The sequence below is a fragment of the Cynara cardunculus genome (assembly GCF_001531365.2).
Source record: "Cynara cardunculus var. scolymus isolate 2C chromosome LG 15, CcrdV1, whole genome shotgun sequence".
NCBI classification, from domain to species: domain Eukaryota; kingdom Viridiplantae; phylum Streptophyta; class Magnoliopsida; order Asterales; family Asteraceae; genus Cynara; species Cynara cardunculus.
This window is the reverse complement of record NC_037542.1, coordinates 7,858,965-7,873,605: the sequence shown is the minus strand read 5'-3', so window position 1 is coordinate 7,873,605 and position 14,641 is coordinate 7,858,965. Positions and strand designations below refer to the sequence as shown.

At 31.2% G+C, this 14,641-nt stretch overlaps 2 protein-coding genes across 2 annotated transcripts in view; both read left to right on the top strand.

The window, feature by feature from the left end:
• The first annotated feature begins 5,987 nt into the window (after positions 1-5,987).
• LOC112527868 (amino acid transporter AVT1I-like) lies at positions 5,988-7,607 on the top strand. Its single transcript, XM_025138709.1, has 3 exons — positions 5,988-6,124; positions 6,230-6,837; positions 7,012-7,607. Exons 1-3 carry the CDS (start codon positions 6,001-6,003, stop codon positions 7,531-7,533), a joined length of 1,254 nt encoding a protein of 417 aa, XP_024994477.1. The 5' UTR covers positions 5,988-6,000; the 3' UTR covers positions 7,534-7,607.
• A 6,231-nt stretch (positions 7,608-13,838) lies between these two features.
• Positions 13,839-14,641, top strand: part of LOC112527549 — a 14,172-nt gene continuing 13,369 nt past the window's right edge. The window contains exon 1 of the mRNA XM_025138252.1: positions 13,839-13,968. The gene's annotated coding sequence lies outside the window, so the exon portion shown is untranslated. The remainder of the gene's footprint in view (positions 13,969-14,641) is intronic.

Sequence of the window (14,641 nt, the reverse complement as noted above, 5' to 3'; positions counted from 1 at the left end):
AATTATAATCATCTCAGTAGCAGAAATGTCGGGTTTAGACAATGACAACGACAAGGTATATATTGAACAACTATATGTATTATTACTATTATCAGTAAGGTTGAAAATTATGTATTCTTAATCAGTATATTTTATCTTAGTATAAAACAAGTCATATGTTTTGGATTTCTAGTATTTATTTTATGGTTGGTTTGTAAGACTTTCGATTTTGTTTCAATTTCAATTGTTAGTTGGATGATGTTGTATCAGTTTAATCAAAAGGGAAAATTGCACTAAAATGAAACCAACTTTTACCTAATTCCTATTTTGGGGAACCAACTTTCAAAATCGTTATTTTGGGGAACTAACTTGCACCTGATTTCTATTTTGGGAAACCAACTTTCAAAATCGTCATTTTGGGAAACTAACTTGCACTTGTTACCTATTTTGGGGAACCAACTTGCAAAATAATTATAGAAAAATAACTAAAATTCGTTTTTTTCCAAAAATTAATGCAATAAAATCTATTTTTAATTTTAAATCTCGTTTTTTTAATTCAAATATCAAATTGAACATTTTTTAGAAAAAATCCAAATTACCACAATAAAAATTGTTTTTTACTAAAGCAAAAAAAATCAATTTAATAAAAAAAAATTAATTGATACTGATTGGTTAGATATAAAAATATTGAATGTGATATTTAATATTTATTTTTTATTGCATTAATTAATTTTTTTCTATTAACTTGATTTTTTTTGCATTGGTAAAAATAATTTTTATTGTGGTAATTTGGATTTTTTTTAAATGTTTAATTTGATATCCGAATTAAAAAAAACGAGATTTGAAATGAAAAATATATTTTATTGTATTAATTTTTGGAAAAAAACGAATTTTAGTTATTTTTCTATAATTATTTTGCAAATTGGTTCCCCAAAATAGGAATTAGGTGCAAGTTGATTCCCCAAAATGACAATTTTGAAAGTTGGTTCCCCAAAATAGAAATCAGGTGCAAGTTGGTTCCCCAAAATGACGATTTTAAAAGTTGGTTCCCCAAAATAAAAATTAGGTGAAAATTGGTTCCATTTTGGTGCAATTTCCCCTAATCAAAATATTATATTTGCAGTTGAGATGACTATAAAGTCAGTATGAAATGTGCTTTCAATGAAAATAAAGGCGTTACACTTTAAATAATAACCCATTTTATGTAATAAGTTTTTAAAAACATAAAAAGTAACAGATTATATATATATATATCTGATAAAATTTCCATGAATATACGAAAGTTGTATCTTTTCAAATGCTTTAATCATGGAATGCAAGCACATTTCAACATCGTCAAGTAGGGAAATTGGATATCTCATGTGTTTGAAATTTAAAAACATAAAAAATAAAATAAAAAAGGTTTGATATTTTTGTAATCCTGATAGGATATGAATGATAGAAAATGGGGAAAAAGTGAAAGAAAATGAAACAAAAGGGTAAGAAAATGAAAAAGAAAAAGGTTATGGGCTTAATGGCAACACCTTTTTTATTAGTGGAATTCACAAATGGTCTTAATGTTCCTTAGAATCTTACTTTAGAAAAAAAATAATATTATTCAATAAAAGCCTATCAATAATATATATAAATGTCTATAGTTATATCAACCAAATTTATATGGGACGGACCCATAATTTTTTTCAAACGGTGGCACCATTTAACTATAAGAAAAAACTATAGCGAAAAAATTTCAAACAGTGGCACCGGTTGACTATATGAAACAAATATATGGAATCTTTTTCAATCGGTGGCACTATTTGACTAAGAAAATGACACTAACAAGATTAGAATTTGGGTCTTGAGTGGAATAAAAGTCTTACAAACCAACTCTACCAAATAAAACTTATTCTCATTGTAGTTTCAAAATACATACGGTGGCATACAACAGATTAATACGGTTGCACCTTTCACGAACCTAAATTTTTTTACCCTTTGACGGAGAAATAATACGGTGGCACGTGCCACCATAATCACCATGGTAGGTCCGCCCATGCAAATTTATCTCTTATAGTTTTGTAGGATTAATTCAACTGACAATAAAATTTTGGACCTTTGAATTCTTTTCAAAGGTCATCTGGAGATTTTCCTAGATGTTGTTTAGGGCCTCTGAGATTAGTTAAAGTATACATAAACTAGTCCGAACACCTATGATTAAAAAGAATTATCTGCTATAGTTAAAACAAGATTTTCAAGATACTAAAATTTGTTATATCGCTATTTATAAAAAACTAGAAGGGTACAAACACAATGCAGTGAAATACATCTCGATTTTAGTGTTTCGTTCTTTTTTGGTGTCAGTCGATGTTATAATACGGTTTTATGTGGTTTTGAGAAAACGTTAATGTTTTTAGTTTTGAATAAAATATAAATACGAAGATTCATAAAAAATTGAAAAAAGATATTGATATTAGTACCAACCTATTTTTTTTTTTTTTGTGTACTTCTTTAACTCATTTTTTTTTATTTTTGGTTTAATAATATAATTTTTTATAAAAATAATAATTAATTATTTTGTTGGAACTCAATGATTATCATATTTATATTTTAGATTTTTTATATTTAAAATGAAATGTTTATTCTCTATTTGATTATGTTTATTTGCAGTTAATTACACGAATTCAAACATGAAACTTTAATAATTAGTACATACACACAATTTACTTGTAATCTTAAATTTTAAGTAATATACATCTATAAACAATACTTCATGCATAAAAAATGATTTTTAAAAGTTTTTATCAAATGCTTTATAATATAGTATAGATAATATAACTAAAAAATTATAATAATATTAATTTTCTTTAAATATGTAAATAAATAAACAATAACAATTTGATAAAAAGGGATGAATATCCAAGTTATCTTAATTAATATTTAGAAAACGACATATTAGTCGAGAGTTGCTTTAGACACCCATAGCAATGTCAATGAACACATTGCATGGACATGGACTTCAAATTATATATATATATATATATATATATATATATATATATATATATATGACAAGACATATAGAAAATATTCTGCTTTTTTAACTTTTAAATACGATCAAACACGACAAACGTATTGATTTTTAGGATATTTGTCGTTTTTGACTCTTTCAACATATCTTAATTATATTTGCATGTAGAATTTTATATGAAAGTATTATTTCTGATTTTCGATTTGTTTTTTCAAGTATAATGGTAGACTCGAAATCATATGAAACTGTATATCTATTAATGGACCTGTGAGACTATCTTTAGAGGCTAAACCACCATGAAGGTTGGAAAGGTTTGGATTCTGGTGTAGGTTTGTTGCTTTTTGCTGTAAAAGATGTCGATGATTTGTTGTGAAGGTTTGGTCATCCAACGACGTTAAGAGGATCTCATGAAAAGTGAACGGTCTTGGCAGAACCCAACCTTAATACTAAATTTATATATTTACCCCCTTCCCGTGTTATATTGTGTAATTCTAGTTTGTATTATACATATATAGTGAATATGTGTGTGTGTATACACATGTGTGTGTGTAAACTCAAATGAAATCGGAAATATATGTTACAAAATCATGAAAGTTTCCCTTAATCACATGTGATTAACCGTAGTAAAATTGTGGCATTCTCGTTTGAAACCATCCTTATATATGGAGGCATGCTTTAACAAGAGTCGTAAATATTTTGAGAACTAAACCATTCATGATGAATATCGTGATGGATGAATATCACAAATAATGATTTTTATGATGAATATTTTAGAATTGTTCATCATAAATAAGAAAATTCATACACACATATTTAAGGAAAATCGTGGTTGATGCTCGTGTTGAAGCTTTGATTCTACAATTTCATAAATATGATAAACGCCAAGAAAGAAGATTTGGAGGACAACTATCTGTTTCAAGTCTATTACATCATTAGAATTATTTCTTACTGATTTTGGTTTTTCAATGTGTACATGATCTTGTTTTTATTATCAAAATATGATTGCGTATAAAATAATCTTTGTATATATATATATATATATATATATATATAATATAACTACATATAAAGTAAGGGTTGAGTTCACATGAGACCAAGGGTTTTTCGTCAGACCATTAAGACCAATTTATATTCATTGATCAATTTTATAAGCTAATGATCTAATGGTCTAAAGTTGCACGGTGACAATTTTGTGATTATTGAGAAGTCTTGTGGCAATTTTGTGATTATGAATGTTTAGATTGTAGATTTAATCCAATGGTTGAGAATTGGTCTTACGGGTCTCACGAAAAACCTTTGGTCTCATATGATCCCAAGTCATAAAGTAATCTATATATATATATATATATATCATAGATTGTGGTGAATATCAAATGAATTTAGATGGATCTGAATCAATAGAACAATGGATGTTATTTGTAAAAATCATATTGAATCTATCCAATATTTTGGTCCAATTTTCAACCAATTAACCTATCATTTCAACAAATTATTCATACGTTTTGTAAATTTTTAAAAGAACGCCATGCACACACAAATATCAACTACAATTAAATTCGTAAAAAATATACTTAATTATTAATTTGATAGTAGTTGAATGAGTAATTGAATTAGATCTGTACGGCTTTATTATATATTGGGTTACCATTCAAGAACCGACCGATCTAACTTAGATATTTGAATTTTGGATCCAGTCCAATCCAATTACAATTGGATTGGATTGGATCAATTAGTTTCAATCGGATCAGATAACATGCATGTGTTGTAGTGTTTCATGACATAGTCGAATCTCAGTTATGTTTCAAAATCTTAGAGGCTATTCATGTAGAATGGCAAAAAAGGAAGCAAGGGTTGGGGCACACCACCATACCAAAAGCAAAGGTGTTTGTAACAAACCAATAAACATGTAGTAAAATGTGGAATGATATGTGGAATTTAAGTTACTAATGGGGGATACATGTACACCATAAATAATGCTTTTCTTTTGGGTATAAATGGTCATCCATTCATCTTCACTATCTCTTTTTCATCACCATAAATTACCACCCACCCACACACCCATTAAAATAATATATGCATTTTTACAATAAGATTAAATATATCATCTATTGGTAGTTGCTGAATGGTTTGGTGTAACATGATTAAGTGATCGGAATGATTAAGAGACTCTCATGATATAGTGTAAAATGAATTATAATTGTTTGGTAATTGCTTAGCTTACAATGAAATTTGGGCGCTGAATGGTTAAAAAAGGTCCATGATACAAAATCATTCAGAGGGTTTTAGAACCATTCAAATGCTACCTTTTAACAGAACAACCCGTAATTACTATTTGATTGGATGGTATGATAATAAATGATAAATCAATTAAAAAATAAGATTCAGTATCATGTTAGTGTTGTTACAGAACAAGTTTGATGGTGTGTTTAGTGGGAGTTACATGTTTACTTATAATATTAGTTTCTATGATCCGTGTCACTTTGACTTGGGTGACCTTGGTTTCGTAAGCATGTTAGTGGGCGAGCATCGTACCTATTAAGTAACGATCGTGGTCTGTAAGTTACTTATGTATGTACCTTTTTGTTAATTACAAGTATAATTAGAACATCTTTTTGTATGTACCTCAAAATCTTGAATCCAATAACGCAACTTTCCAAACCACAAGGGTGGTGTTTGATTGGTTTGAGCTTGGCTCCAAAGGTCAAAAGTACCAGAAGGTCCCAGGTTCAAATCCAAGGAGGAATAAAAATCCCCTTGTGGCCACGGAGGTTCAAATGCGGTGACTCCGGACTATCTGCAAAGCAGGTGGTTGCCTTGTGATTAGTCGGCTCGCATAACAGGTTGGATATAGGTTAATAAAAAAAATAATGCAACTTTCCATGCAATCTTGAATCAACTAAAGCAACTTTTATTTATGAATGAGCCTCACCTTCTTCTAGACTTCTACTATATATATATATATATATATATATATATATATATACCAACAATTCTTCTTGGTACCAACCAAACCAGAAATGGACACCAACAATGTGGAGAGAATGGAGAGCCAAAACCAGCATCCACAATCACATGATCCACCACCAACCAAAGGCACCACCTTCCTAAGAACTTGCTTCAATGGAGTAAATACTTTATCTGGTAAATACCCACATCAAATTTGCATTAAAGATTCATCTAAACTTTTATGCATGATCTCATATTTCCAACCTCAAAACAGTTATATACTTTTTTTGTATTTTTCAGGTGTTGGGATTCTGTCTGTCCCATATGCTCTCTCAGAAGGTGGTTGGTTAAGCCTTCTGTTACTACTACTTGTTGCTGTCTTATGTTTCTATACCGGATTACTTCTCCGTAGATGTATGGATTCAGATCCCGTCATCAGAACGTACCCGGATATAGGCCAAGTGGCGTTTGGGAGAAAAGGGAGGATGGTGATCTCGACGTTCATGTATCTCGAGCTTTTCTTGGTGGCGGTCGAGTTCTTGATTATGGAAGGTGACAATCTACACAAGTTGTTTCCAAAGGAAAGTTTTGACGTTTTAGGAATGAAGATTAGTGGGAAACAAGGGTTTGTTTTGATGACTGCTTTTGTGGTATTGCCTACAACTTGGCTAAGAAGTTTGGGGGCTTTGGCATATGTTTCTGCTGGTGGTGTAATGGCATCAGTGATTCTTGTGTTGGCTGTCTTGTGGGGTGGTGCTTTTGATGGAATTGGATTCCATGGAAAAGGGGAACTCTGGAATTGGAATGGGTTGCCAACTGCTATCAGTTTGTTTACCTTTTGTTACTGTGGTCATGCTGTGTTTCCCACACTATGCCATTCCATGAAAGACAAGTCCCAATTCAGCAAGGTAAAGCAATCCTGTTTAATTGGGTTAAGTTTTTTAAGTATATAATATGTTATATTACAACAAAACACACACACTCTCTCTCTCTCTCTCTCTCTCTCTCTCTCTCTCTCTCTCGTGACCTTCGGCCATGCGTAAACCTTAAAATTCTCGATACTTATCAATTTACAAACGCAGGTTCTACTTGTGTGCTTCATATTGAGCACCATCAGCTATGGATCAATGGCGATGTTGGGCTACTTGATGTTTGGAGAAAACATAATGTCACAAGTGACGTTAAATCTGCCAACGAAAAACATAAGTTCAAAGATAGCGATTTACACGACGTTGATCAACCCTGTGACCAAATACGCGTTAGTCGTGGCACCAATCGCGACATCAGTAGAAGAAACGTTTCCCTTTCAAGAAAGCAGGGTGATGAGTTGTCTCATTCGAACATGTCTCGTGATCAGCACAGTCTTTGTGGCACTGATGGTCCCATTTTTTGGCTATGTCATGGCGTTTATCGGTGCGTTTTTGAGCATCACTGTGTCAATATTGTTTCCATGCTTGTGTTACTTGAAGATCGTTGTAGGTTTCAAGAGATTTGGGGGAGAATTGATGGTGATTCTGGTGATTATACTGATCGGAACTTTTGTTGCAGTGGTAGGTACTTACACTGCTTTAAGTGCCATTTTAAAGGAGGTTCAACATAAATAAGTTGAACCAAGTAATCCTGTTGTAATATTTCAACTTGTATAGTGTTTTATATGCAATATTAGAGACTGACTGTATATCCAACCCGTTATGTGAGCTGACTAATCTCAGGACAACTACCTGCTTTGCAGGTAGCCCAGAGTGACCACATTTGAACCTTCGTGGTCAAAAAAGCATTTTTATTCCTTCTTGTATTTGAACCTGAGATCTTCAGACACTTTTGGTGTTTGGAACTCAAGCTCAAATCAATCAAGCACCATCCTTGTTTAAAATAGTATTGATGTTAATTATTGGTTCCTTGCATAGAAAAATTTTCAGTTGAAAATAAAAATAACGTGCCGAAATTAAAGATGGTCACAAACACATGATAATGATGGTTTGTTAATAGAGAGATTTCGTAGATGTAACAAAGTTCGTATAAACGTTCATTAATTTTGGATACTCGAATGGAAGTCTCGTACTTTTTAAATGGATATGAATACGTTTGTTGTTTTCTTCACGTAAGAAGTAATTTATTAGGCTTTTAAGAGAATGAACAAACGTAATCTTGTATAATATTTGATGACGTTGGTTTTTCTTTGATTTTGATTGCCGTCCAAACTCAAGTATGCAAGTTAATGAACGTAGAGAGTTTGTCCCTTTAATCATTTTTTTGAAATGTATAATATTTATATATGACAAATGTAACAAATAAACTCACATTATTCTTACATTTGGTGACCCTGACATCCTAGAAGGCTAAAGGCTTGGATATCAGTAGGCCTGGCAACGGGTAGACCACTACTAAAAAATCTGGTTTTTTCTAACAATATATATTATATATTTTTATAAAAAAGCTTAAAATTTCCGACGGATTTCCGACGGAATTTATTTTTTATTAAATAAAAACTAAATTCCGTCGGAAATCCATCGGAAATTTTAAAAAATGTTTTTTCCTAACAAAGGTATATATATATATATATATATATATATAAGGTTTAATTAGTGTTAAACTAAAACAATTTCCGAAGGATTTCCGACGGAATTTGATTTGTTGTTATTAACAATTAAATTCCGTCAGAAATCCGTCGGAAATTTTTTTGGATTAACACTAATTAATTTATGTAAATAAATTAGACAAATTTTGCGACGGATTTCCGACGGATTTGTGACGGTTTCGAATAAATAAGAAATCCGTCAGAAATCCGTCACAAATAGGTTTTAACTAATTTTAATTTTTTTTTTCAAAAAATTCAGTGGGGGATTTGTGGGGGATCTGTAGCGGATATGGATAAACGTTGACTTTGTTTGACTTTTTTGGGATCCGTCGGGAATATTTCCGACAGAATTTCCGCCAGAAAAATCCGTCAGTGATACCCTTTTTTTAGTAGTGGACAACCCATTTCCTGACATTTTGTAGGCCTTGGGCGAACGTGAAAAATTGGTCATCGATAAGTATGGAAAAAAATTAATATCCATTAGTAAAAAATTGAATCCAAGAAATGCTAATACTTTATAAATTTTTATAAAGAATTTCTTTAGCTCGCAACAAGAAATATGTGTTATTTTGATTCAAAAAGAGAGACTCATGCGGAAGAAGTAATCATAAGAGTCAATGAAAGATCAATGATAGAGAAAATTATCAAGGATTTTAAGATAAGTAAATAAATGAGGATCAATAAGAATATAAAAGAAAAGATGATTCGTTGAGATCCAATAAGAATATAAAGTGAATGAGACATATAATCTGCAAACTCAATGTGTAGTTGGTTGTTTGTGCACTTAAATAGAATCTTGTGGTGTCTAGTGGAATCCCAAGGAAAGATGTAGAAGTTAAACAATTAATGAGAATATTTGAATTTCTTTTTCCTTCTTTTTTTGCTCCACTAAAATATGATGTCAGATTAAAAGTTTATGGAACATGACACACACACACACACATATATATATATATATAGGTGCATGTTCTTTTGTTAATCCAATGATTGATGTTAACTTTGTGAACCACTATTGGCCTTTGATTCTTAAAATCTATGGATGAGATCAATTGTGGCATATTTGTAATTAATTAAAAGTGAAGGATATCAAAACATAGGTGAACAAGGGTATTTTTGGGAGAGATGTCCACATCGGTTACAAATTAGTAATTAATCACCAGGATTTGAATAGTCCTCTTAGCCAAGATTGAAAGGATGTCAATCTCCCACTCTCAGTCTGGTATTCGAGAAGGAGCACTACCTAACTGAAATATCTCACTACGAAACTTCAATATAATTAATTACATTGGTTACAAATCGTTAATTGTTCATTCCTTTTATAGTTCGTAGAATCATCTGTGATACATGAACATTGATGAACACACAAAAACATATACTCCATGTTTATGATTGAACATAACTGTTGATCTTCATCATACTACAAAGATTAACATAAGGTTCATCAGAATTGATAAACACCGTAACGTTGAATACAATTGCAGTCGTTTACACTTCAAATAATGCTCGATTGGTTACCAAGAAGTATGTTCAATGCGTTGTATTATGCCACCTTTCAAGACGTTGATGTGAACGTAACTTCATATTGGTGAATATACCAAACTGTCCACCAATTGGAAGTAGTGAACATATAGAAGTAGTGAATGTCATATTGATGAACACCCCGAATGTTATTAATCATGTGCAAATGCATCGATCATTGTTAATAATTATGAAACCAAATGAGTGAACATATGCATGAACATTTTTAACGTCTGCCATGTTAGTGCACAATTTCCATGTTGGTGAAGTCATTCCCAAAAATGTTAAAGACGAACAGGATGGAAATCATAATATCTGTTCATTACTTCTGGAAGAATTACGAAGAATAACATTTATTACATAATTTACTAAGAATATCTGAACACCATTGGCAAGGTGTAACATAAATGAATATTTATCAAGCATGAAAAACAATACTCATAATTAATCGTTTGAAACTGTAACATTTTTTTATAATAATATACAAAAAAACAATAAATACGTCATTAATATTGAAACTCATGATCGTTCAAGAACATCATTTGCATATCATTATACAACATAAAAATAAATAAAAAATGATTTCAACAGTTACAAACAATGCATTAAAAAACCATGGAATTTATGAAACGGTTGACTTTGAATTATTTGTTGCAGGGGCGGACACAGTAGCCGCGGGGGGAGGACCCCAGTCAAAAAGTCAAAAAAAATTCCTAGGTTAAAATTTAGGTTTTACATGATTTATCTTTCACTTCCACCAATTACATTTTTCCACGGGTCCCCAACCCAATTCGAAACCGTTACTCTAACAAAAAAAAATCTATTGAAATCAATCAAAAAAACCAAAAAAGTTATTCGAAATCGACAAAAACACTAAAAAAATCTCTCGAAACGTTATAATTAGGTTAAAAAAACATCAGACAACTTTGCGAGCCTTTAGTCTACCTTAAATGTGACCCCACTAGACAAAAATTCTGGATATACCACTGATTTGTTGGGATTCTGTTGTGTCCTCATTGTTCATAGTGGACTCTCGATTAGTAATATATTTGGAGTGAACGCCATCAACATTTAGGGAGAATTTGATTGACAATATATAGTTGACATCGGATGGTCCATCCATTAGAAAGAATATACCAAAGAAAGAGCCTTGGGTAGATGGTGATTATTTAGTTGTTGAAATTCTATTGGATGTTGATTAAGAAAACTTTCATTTGTGAAGGACATCCATCATAATATGTTAAACACACATACCAATTTGAAAATAACCAAATTTTAGAAACAATGTAACTCCCATATTTTGTAAACATATTCTTACTAATTTGCCCCTACTTATTAAATAGGACAAATTGCATGAAAAAGTAACGTACTTTAACTTGATTCCTATTTTGGTTAACGTACTTTCAAAACTTTCATTTTGGTACCTAAGATGTAAAGTTTTAAACATTTAAGTACTCGGGTAACTGGTTGAAGTATTAACCGATTATCATGCTGATGTGGCGAGTGATGTGGTATCCAACTCGGTATTATTTGCTGACGTGGTCAGTGACGTGGATTTTTTAAAATCTAAAATTTGTATTTTTTTTAGTCTAAAATTAGTCTTTCCGGGTTACCCGGGTACTTAAATGTTTAAAACTTTACATCTTAGGTACCAAAATGAAAGTTTTAAAAGTACGTTATCCAAAATAGGAATCAAGTTAAAGTACGTTACTTTTTCATGCAATTTGCCCTATTAAATATATAATAAATTATTAACAATGAACCAATATGAATTTCTATTGGACCATTTTGGATTGTATAGTTAACACAAAAGGTAAGGTTAATAAAATATGACACCCCTATATGTGTGTGTATATATATATATATGTATAAATATATATATATATATATAGGGGCTTAATCAAATAAAATTGTTTTGTTTGTAGTAACCGTGAGATTCAATCTCAACTACAAATAAAAGCTTAAATTAGGAAATTAACAATTTTGGTAATCTTAACTTAAAATATAAATTAAGGACATTTTAGGGATTTTATAAATACCCTCTCATCTCTCCTCTTTCCTCTCTCCGGCAAATCTTATTCGGCAAACATTATTCCGATTAACCTTATGTGAACACAATATACACATTGTGATAATTACAAACGATATTCACTGTGATACCCATATATACATACAAGATGCACAATGTGATATCTTTGTAAAACAATGAAAATAACGAAAATGCACACTACAATACATTTCATAAAACAAAGAAAATACATTATGATACACGTGAAATATGATGAACGTTATCACTATGATACACTTTTAATTCAAAAATGTCTTTAAAATACGATGTATATTAGATAATTGATATACTAGGTAACTAATTTTAATTAAATATTTCATTCTAAAAAATAAATTAAATAGTTTGATTAGTTGTTAAAAATAGATTTACTATATTACCCTTTTAACTTGTTTAAGAATTATCCTTAAATATTTCAAACAAGTAGTTCACATTGGATCTCACAGTTACCACAAACTAATCAATTATCCCTTGAATGAGCCTATATATATATGTATATATATATACTATATCCATTTAAAATAGCGGGTAACGAAACAAGTAATTATCCATATCCATACCCTACCCATTTAAAAATAACGGATGAAGAAACGAGTAATAGATTTCGAACCACAAATAATATTGTTAAACCTCAAAGATGTAAGTAGAACTTAAAGTTATAAATATAGTAATTATTTTATATGTAATTTGTCTTAGTAAACATTGTAATATTATTTTAAGGGGCCGTTTACCAAACACTTACCCGGTAAGTGCTTACCGGTAAAATTAACACTATCAATTTACTTAGCAGGTAAGAATTAGTCCACCAAAATGACATCGTATGCAATAAATTTACGGTATTTATCCGGTAAGCACTTACCGTGGTAAGAGTCGTCGCCCTCACTTACCGGGTAAGATTCTTGGTTCTTATCTCGCTCTTACCGGATAAGTTCTTGGTCCTTACCATATTCATCAGGTAAGGTAATATGACTTGGTAAACACCTACCCGGACAAACATTTGATAAACGACCCTTAAATATTATTATAATATAATATTTCAAAGACAACAATATAAAAATCAAAAGATAACACTTCTCGTTGTATTTATTTTTTCAGTCCCATCTTGTTTCCCATTTAATTACCATGAACCATTAATATCCATAATGTATGATGACATTATAAAAGAAAAATGTTATTATTTAATTTATAGGTGGAGGTTTATATGAGAACAACTTCATTTTATGAGAACGCGAGAACACTCTTATCACATGTGATAATACACGTGAGGGGATCCTTGTGATGTGCGGACGACGTGTTCTACGACTTAGGCCGCACCAAAGGTTGTCTGCGTTTATGATTTAGCAGAACATGTGATAGTCTTGATGGATTATGGTATCATATCAACAATAACCTTATCACATGTGATAATAATATTTGTGAATGTGCTTAGTGGTGTAAGGGCGACTTGGCCTGCAACCAAAATTGCATCAAAAATCGCAATAAGGTAACAGGTAAAATGGCTTCTCGTTTCTTTTAACGGTACCATCTACAAATGACATATTAGGATTAATCTGTAAATTGGATTATTTGTCTTCTATTTCATAGAAGACCAAGGACACAAGTCAAGGGCTTGTCAAAATGCTTCATGGTGCAGGTCGATGGGCTAACCCAAACCCGATTGAAATTAAAGAAATCGACCCTGAAAGCTTAGATTTGATCCGATTCTTTTTATCCAAATCAGGCTCGATTTATATTGGTCTGCGAAACCCTAGCCCAGAATCGGACCAGAGCAGGGGAGAGATTCCGGCTTCCGACATCCGACTTATTCTGATTTGGGCTTAAAGCTGCAATTTTGGTTTCTCTCCTGCAACTTTTCTGTTATTTCTCTTCTCTCTGCTGGTAATTGATTTGAATTCTGTGTTATATGCTATACGTGTATATATTTGATGAATTTCTGCTAGCAGTGACGGTGAAAGTATACTGTTTGTTCATAAATTGTCTGCTTTTTTAAAGCTGTGATAATTACTTATCCTGTTTGACATTAATACAAAATTTATATATATGAAGCTTATGGAAAGACTCTGTGATTTCTAAGTCTTTCTGAAGTTTGAATTTTTGGTTGATTTTGGTTCTTAAAATTAATGTGGTAATGCATTAGCGTCTTCAATTGTGTAGTTTTAGTTGGGTTTAAAATCCCAACCATTTGATACACATATGAAGTACGTCTTTTTTATGTTTTTTTTTTCATTTCATTGGCTGCTAGGGTGTATGAGGGACTTGTGGCTTCTGGTGTTAAAGGCCTTTATGTATCATGCTTCTTATAAGAAACCAAATAAAATCCACCCAGAAATCTATACTGGACGATCCTTCAATTTTTCTAAAGGACAGCAAGTAATGAACGAACTAGAATCTGTATCAACTCCTTGCCTGGTTCATGTAGACAGCTAACAGGAATAACTTCTTTGCATTGTGATATACTTATATATATATATATATACTTATGTATATATATATATATTCACACACATGATCACACCTAAATGTGAAATATCACGTCCCTACCGTCCTATCT

Excerpts from the sequence above, each read along its gene's own strand:
- LOC112527868 (XM_025138709.1), top strand. The coding sequence starts at position 6,001 with ATGGACACCAACAATGTGGAGAGAATGGAGAGCCAAAACCAGCATCCA. Across the intron at positions 6,125-6,229 it reads TGGAGTAAATACTTTATCTG|GTGTTGGGATTCTGTCTGTC; the intron begins GTAAATACCCAC and ends TGTATTTTTCAG. Across the intron at positions 6,838-7,011 it reads ACAAGTCCCAATTCAGCAAG|GTTCTACTTGTGTGCTTCAT; the intron begins GTAAAGCAATCC and ends TTACAAACGCAG.